Source organism: Sus scrofa, chromosome 2, assembly GCF_054392235.1.
Source record: "Sus scrofa isolate SSC_HxYL_T2T_F1_AM1 chromosome 2, Sscrofa_HxYL_maternal_Yorkshire_Landrace_v2.0, whole genome shotgun sequence".
Taxonomy (NCBI): domain Eukaryota; kingdom Metazoa; phylum Chordata; class Mammalia; order Artiodactyla; family Suidae; genus Sus; species Sus scrofa.
Window position 1 is genome coordinate 78,194,003 of NC_139384.1, and position 7,726 is coordinate 78,201,728.

Consider the following 7,726-nt stretch of genomic DNA (forward strand, 5'->3'; position numbering starts at 1 on the left):
GTGGAAGGCAGAGGATTGTGATAGAGGGAGAAGGGGAAAGAGAGAGGAGGTGGGAGAGAAAAGAAGAGAAGAAAAAAACTGGTATTGTGTATTTTCTGTCATCTGCATCATAAAAAGACCAAAAACATTAAACACCACTGCTGCCACCATTGCCCATGCCTTTGTTACAACAAAGAACTAGATCACTGTGATTATAGGGAGAAACATCCATGACACCTATGTAGTACAATGAAAGAGTTATGTCAAACCCGATTTATGCACATATATAAAGCCTGCAAAACCTACCTCAGTTTGGACTAGCCACTTTTCAAGGGTCCACATGAAACTAAACGGTACAGAAAGGCACTCTCCTGTACCCTGTGAATACTCTCACTGCTCAGATCCAAACCTGAGTTCACTCCTTTTTACCCCAAGACCAATTTAAATGAGAATACTCTGCTCAAGTGTAAAAAAAAAAAACAAAAAAAACAATAATGTGTGTACCTCTATCTTGTTGGTAATTGTGTAGATGGAAATTTGAAGGCTACAGAGCACATAGCTAAGAGCCTGTCACAGGAAAACCTTGATGAAGCTTGTGATATTATGGCTACCCTCTTAATCACCAACATGATCATAATGATGACATGTAACATCATAGTTTTTTATGGCCACCTGGTGGTATATGGGAATTCCTGGGCCAGGGAATGAATATGGGCCACAGCTGCTTTTAACCCTCTGAGCCAGCCCAGGGATCGAATCCGTGCCTCCACAGTGACCTCAGCCACTGAAGCTGGATTCTTAACCCACCGTGCCACAGTGGAAACTCCTCCAAGATGATCTTGTAGTGCTTAAAGGATGGTTCAAAGAGATATACTGCCTTCTCTCTTGTGGATGATGCTTATGGATGCTAGAATGGGTGATGGAGGAGAGAAGAATTCTGAATGCAAGTTCTGAAATCCCCAGGAGAAAAACAGAACATAGATTTCATCAGCTACTGAGCTGAAACTAGCATACCAGTGTCCTCCCACCCAACTACCCCACCCACTCTCCTTGTCTTGATGAGGAAACAACTCCCAACAGTCCCTCCCCCATCCACCACCTCCCTGGGTACTCACTGGTCCATGTTGTATCTTTGCTGCATCATGACCTAGGAGTTTGGATCCACTGCCCTCTTCTGCCTGATGAATAATGAGGGCAAAGGCTCTGTCCTCAGAACTGAGGAAGACGTACATAGGCATGAATCCCCTTATGCAGATAATGACTCTGGGAGGAGAAGATACATATAAAACCTGCCTGAGAATGGTACCCTGAAAGGCTGGAGACACTGGCTAATTATTACTTACTCCTACATTGCCTTAAAAACTCAATGCACAGAGCTCCTCATTAACAAAGTTGGTCCATGTTATCCCAGTCTCTAAGGACCTCCTAATATTAACAAAAGAAGAAAACAAAATGTGTTTTGAGCATTCTGGAGTCTTCCTCTCCTCAAGAGAATGCTCATCTGTACTCTTTCAATGTACAGATTGAATTGCATTCCAACTTCAAGCATCCTAACTTAACGTGCAGCCTCTTTTTAAAAATTTCATGTATGACTTTTTGACTTTGACATCTCCAAATCCATTGTGTCAATCCAATAAATTAAGGATAATTGTGTAATGAGCTCTGAAGTTACTTCTCTTTTCTCAGTTAGGGTTTATGTCTCTAAGAGGAATGTTCTAGTCCCCTTTTTAGGGGATTTTTGCTCATTTAAATGATGGCTCAAGTTGTAATTTTTCTCTTTAATTGATGGATGTTGGTATATTAGAAAACTATGGACTTTATACACTTATTTTTAAGTTGCTACTTCTCTTGAAGAAACCAGAGTATCTAACAGGTGCCAATCAAGGTGTCAGCTAGAGCTGCAGTCCTCTCCAAGTTTCACTGGAAGAAGAATTATTTTCAAGCCTGCTCATGTAGCCTTTGGAAAGATGGAGTTCCCTGTGAGCTGTGGACCAGAGGCCTTCTTCCATTCTTTGCCTCATGGATCTCTCATGGGGAAGCTCACACTTGCCAGTTGGTTTCCATCAAATGAAGCAGACAAGGAGATGGAGAAACAAGGGTCAGAAAGAGGAGAGGCAGTCTTTTTGCACCCTAATCTCAAAAGTGATATCCCATTAGTTTTGCCCTATTGAAAGCTTTGAAAACAAATCTCTAGTCCCATGACACACTCAAGACATGAGTTTCCACCGTAGCATGAATAGAGGAGCGGGAGGTTATTGGGAGCACATTAGAGCCTGCCTACCATGCAGCCTCATCTTTATCAGGACATTGGTCTCTAAGCACCACAGGACACTGGAGATAGCTCTCTGCTTCTCAACATTGTCCTAAACTCATTACACCACAACTGTCTCAGCCAAGTTTCCCTGTTGAGAAGAACTGGCATATGGGAAGAAATTGGCTCTGATTTGGTATTTCTGCAGACCTCACCATGTTGTTTCAGGATAGGCAGTTTGAAAAAGCCAACGTAATTTTTCTTACACCACCAAGGTCGCACCATTGACAGCCACAGCCTTTCTGTCCCTCAATACAGCAAAAATCCCTAGGGGAATCCTGATTTTTCTCATTGGGAAGAGCGCATCCTGTTCCAGAATTTATTTTCTTTAGATCAGTTTGTATTCACAGAGATTTAAGTATATGTGCTATGGGCCTGTTAATTTTTTTCCATTTAATAAAGTGAGTAGTAGGGGAATGATCCCTTGCAACATTCCACATTCTACTAATGCAGTCCTCCTGATGCAGAGGTCCCTGGAGGAGGAATTTTGAGATTAATTTGTCATTAACTGGTATGAAGCCAATGACATCACTGAGATTGTAAAGTAGGAGTAACCCAGCCTTTGTAACCCCACAACGATCAACAATTAGACAGCTATCCATGTACAAAAACAACTCTGGAAGAGGTCAGGGGTCCACATGGGAAACTTCAGCAACAGAGTAGAACCAAACTGAGAATAGCTGCATGAAAGGGAAGGAAGCGGTACAACCACTATGGAGGACAGTATGGAGGTTCCTAAAAAATCTAGCTATAGAACTACCATGTGACCCAGCAATCCCACGCCTGGGTGTTTATCTACGTAAGTCAGAAAAAGACAAATACCATATAATATGATATCACTTATATGTGGAATCTAAATAAACCAAACTCTAGAAATAGACAGTAGAATGATGGTTACTAGGGACTGCGGGTGGGGGAGATGGGGAGATGTTGGTCAAGGGGTGCAAACTTTCAGTTAGAAGATGAATAAATTCTGGAGATTTAATATACAGCCTGGTGTCTATAGTTAACAATACTGTATTATACACTTCAAAGTTGCTAAGAGAGTAGGTCTTCAATGCTCTCACCACAAAAAAAGATATCTTTTAAATCATGTGTGACATGATGAAAGTGTGAGTTAACTCTATGGTGGTAATCACCTTGTAATATATAATATAATAGTATCCAATCAAGACACTATACATCCTAAACTTACAATTATATGCCAGTTATATTTCAATAAAGTTGAAAAAAGGAATACATCAAGCTAGGATACGTGAAGGTAATGATATCTGTGTTTATTTAGTTCATAACATAGGAATATTGTCTGTTTAATCCCAGAATGCTTTCAGCTAAATATCATTAAAAATGAAGCGTTAAAGGCCCTGGGAATTATGAAAATACCTCCCAGTACACTCAGCTAATTAGTTGTAGGAGCTAATGCCTCAAGTCAAATTTCAGCCTGTGAAGCCCGTGTATTAAAACTATACAATGGCCTGTTAATATATTAATTATAACAAGTTGCCCTTATTGATTGACTGCTACATACTGAATGCATAGTGTTCTGATTAGTACATTTCATTGTATCTTCTCAACCAGCCTCTCAGTTAAGTGCTCTTATTATCTTAACTCTACAGATGCGGAACTTAAATAGAAATATGTTCTATATCATATGACACAAGCTCATAACTTTGGGTTACTTATGAATTACTTAAATGCATATTTAAATTAACTTCCTTAATGTTATAGTAGGATGGACCATTTGGTGGGAAACTACCATTGGACTGGTCCGTAACATACACTATATAAAATTGTTGTATGGCCTTGGAAGATAAGCACTATTGCACTTAATTTACTGCTGAGGATTCTGAGGTGCAGAAAACCATTTTGAGGAGTTCCCTTGTAGCACAGAGGTTTAAGGACCTGGCATTGTCACTGCAGCAGCTTGGGTAGCTGCTGTGGCTTATGTTTGATCCATAGCCTGGGAAATTCTGCATGCTGAGGGTGTGGCCCCCCATAAAGTTGGCATTGCCAAAACATCAAATTTTTGTGCCCATATTAGGGTGTGGAGTATTCCATATCCCGCATTCTTTCAATTATCTATGTTTCTTATTCTAATCAAATATTGTCACACCACACCTCATGGCTATGTGAAACTTTCAGTCTTTTCCCATGCTTAATGTTAAGCCATCATTATCACCCTTTTAAATTTAAATCTAAACAAAAGAACAAAATGCTACCTCTGAGGGGAGTGTACAATTTGACATTAAAAGTCAACATAGATTTCTCACTTACCAAGGTTCTTCGGCTATCACTTAAATTTGAATAAGTAGACAGCAAATAGAGTAATGTAGTAATTTGTACTGGGTGATAATTCCCCACTAAATTCTATGGCTTCATCATCTGTCAAGTTCATTCCTTTCTTCAAATCAAAGTTTTGTATTGATGTAGTTGGTAGGTGACTTTCCTTACACTTAAAAAGCAGAGTAAACTAAATTAGTTGTTGATAGATCTTCAGAGAATGAAGATTACTATATATATATATATATATATATATATATAGCAATATGACCCAGTTATATATATATATATATATACACACACACATATATATATATATACATTCTTTGTCTCACATTATCCTCCATCATGGTCCATCAAATCGATTAGATATGTAGTTCCCTGTATAGCAGAAATAGACAGAACATTGTAAATCAATTCTAATAAAAAAATTAAGAGGAAACTATTGTGATGTTGCTAAGGAAAGATGGATTATCATTTTGAAGAACACAAATGAAGCCCAAAGACTGATTTATTATGACAGAATATAGGGAAGGTTGGGAACAGTGAAGTCCTAACCAGCCTGTTACCAGTGAAAGAAAAAGAGCTCACCTTTGCTGCCAACAAGGCCCTTTACTGCTTATGGTAAAGTAAAGGAAGACAAAGTTTAATTTATTTATGACAAATTTTGTAACTTAATAATCTTCAGACACTTTTAGAGCTACATATCAACTGGAAATATACAAGGACTTAAATCTGTTCTACAACCTTTATCAACGGTAGGTACTTAAAGACATTTCTATTTTTTAATCTCATCTGTCAACATTTCAACTGCACACGATTCATGGCATAGATTACTCCCCATGTTATGGTTGATCATTCAAGGGTCTATCAAGAAAAGGACAAGCTATTTATTCGAGTTAAATGAACTGAGCGTAGAGAATTGGTTAAATAGCTGCAACAGGACAGTCAAAAAAATGGAACTGTGTGGTTAACAGATAGAAGCCAATAAATACCAAGGGCTTAGGGGTAGAAAAGGAGTAGTGAACTTAACTCTTGATTGGGGTAAATGAAACTTACTAAGCATTATTTAAAGTATATAAGAAGAAAGCCATATGGAAGATAGAGCAGTGATTTCAAAAGAACCACCCTGTTATCACAAGATAAGAATAGAAGGGTGATTTGGGGGCAGAGAGACAGTACCTTAATGACCAGCACAAATGAAGATCTTATGATATTGAAGGACAATGTATTTGAGGACATTGCCTAGAGTCGTAATAAGCTCTTTTGTAACTTATCCTTTCGAGCTTGATCTCTTGAGACAATGACAACTAAACCTTTCCAAGTGCTTTTAAAAACTCCTACCTAGATACACACCAGTCCAACTAAATCAGGATCTCTGGTAATGAGCCCAAGTCCTCAGTATGTATAAAACACTCAGGGGATTCCGTAAAATCCATACTTGAGGACCAGTGTACTGCATGCTCAGACATTACTTGAATAAACAGATTTGACAGATGCAAAAGTTTTGTGGAAAAGAAACAGTAATAATGGAAAAAGGTGAAAACATTCAGTATGTAAAAGAGAGTTGTACATTTCTTCTGGATACCATGGTATTTGAGGGGAACCTCTTATGCATTCATTATGATGTACAATGGATCCCAGAATATTCCCACAATCCAACTAAAAATGAATCAAAAGAAGTAATATCCACTTTTGAAACATAGAGAGGACTGAAACAACAATGTGACCAAAGAAGCAGTATTCATTGGTCTGCAAGTTTAGGTTTGCTCATTTTTTCAATCTATATTTCAAAAAGATTTTCCCACAAGCTGGTATTAAGTTGTTCTGCGAAGGATCCTCCATAGAGCCCTCTTTATGTCCCTGTTCCTCAGGCTGTAGATGAAGGGGTTCAGCATGGGGGTGACCACGGTGTACATCACTGAGGTTTCCACGTCCTTCTTGGGAGATGGCGACAATGCTGATCCAAGGTAACCACCAATAGCTGTTCCATAAAATAAGCAAACAACTGACAGATGGGAGCCACAGGTGGAAAAGGCTTTATACTTCCCAGCTGATGAGGAGACTCTCAAAACTGATGAAACAATTTTATAGTAAGAGAAAAAGATCCCTGAGATAGGGAGAAAACCAGAGATGGTGCCAACACAATACACAATAATGGTGTTGGTGAAAGTGTCAAAACAGGCAAGTTTGAGAAGTTGAGAAGGGTGACAGAAGAAGTTTGAAATTTCCACATCCTTAAAGCAGGCAACTTGTAGGACAAGCAAATTGTGCAGCTGAGAGTCCAAAAGACTAACAAAAACAGACACCCAAACTAAGAAGCAACAGAGGCGTGGGCTCATGATGCCTGGGTAGTGCAGTGGGTGACAGATGGCCACAAACCTGTCATAGGCCATCACAGTCAGAAGAGTACCATCCATATATCCAAAAAGGATGAAAAAAGACATCTGCGTCAGGCAGCCCACATAGGAGATGACTCTGCTGTGAGTCTGGATGTTCACAATCATCCTGGGGACAGTGGTGGAGATGAAGCCCATGTCAGCCAATGACAGGATGGAGAGGAAGAAGTACATGGGGGTGTGGAGGTGGGAGTCAGAGGTGACAACCAGGATGATGAGCAGGTTCCCCAGCATGGTGACCAGGTACATGGACAGGAACAGCCCAAGGAGGAAGGGCTGCAGGTCTGGATCCTCTGAGAGGCCCAGGAGGAAGAAGTCAGAGACACTTGTTAGATTTTGTGGTTCCATGTGTGTGGACACCTTTGGAACAAGAAAAGAGGGTTGGAAGAAAGGAAGCAAGCAAGTGGGCATGCAGCACGATTGCCATATTTTGAACTCAAGCAAATCACAAAAAAGTATTGACACTTGGAGTCATTGACTGCAGAATATTTCTCAGTATTTTGAATCCTATCTTCTTGGAAATCTTTCCTCATTTGTTTGTTATTCACCTCTTCGTGTACACATTTACTTTTGAAACACTCGACTGAAGATTAACAGAGGAGCAAGAAAATTAGAAATAATAAATCTATGATCATAGTAAAAACATCTACTTCTTTAAGAAAGAAAGAGAGTGCAATAATACCCTTCATGCTTTAACATAAAAATACTAATAATTTTAAACATTAAGAAGCAGTTAAAAATCCTATATTCAACCACA

At 39.2% G+C, this 7,726-nt stretch overlaps 1 protein-coding gene across 1 annotated transcript; it reads right to left on the reverse strand.

Moving 5' to 3' along the window:
• Nucleotides 1-6,387: 6,387 nt before the first annotated feature.
• Nucleotides 6,388-7,317, reverse strand: LOC110258574 (olfactory receptor 7E24-like). Its single transcript, XM_021081823.2, has one exon. It carries the CDS (start codon nt 7,315-7,317, stop codon nt 6,388-6,390), a length of 930 nt encoding a protein of 309 aa, XP_020937482.2.
• Nucleotides 7,318-7,726: the final 409 nt, after the last annotated feature.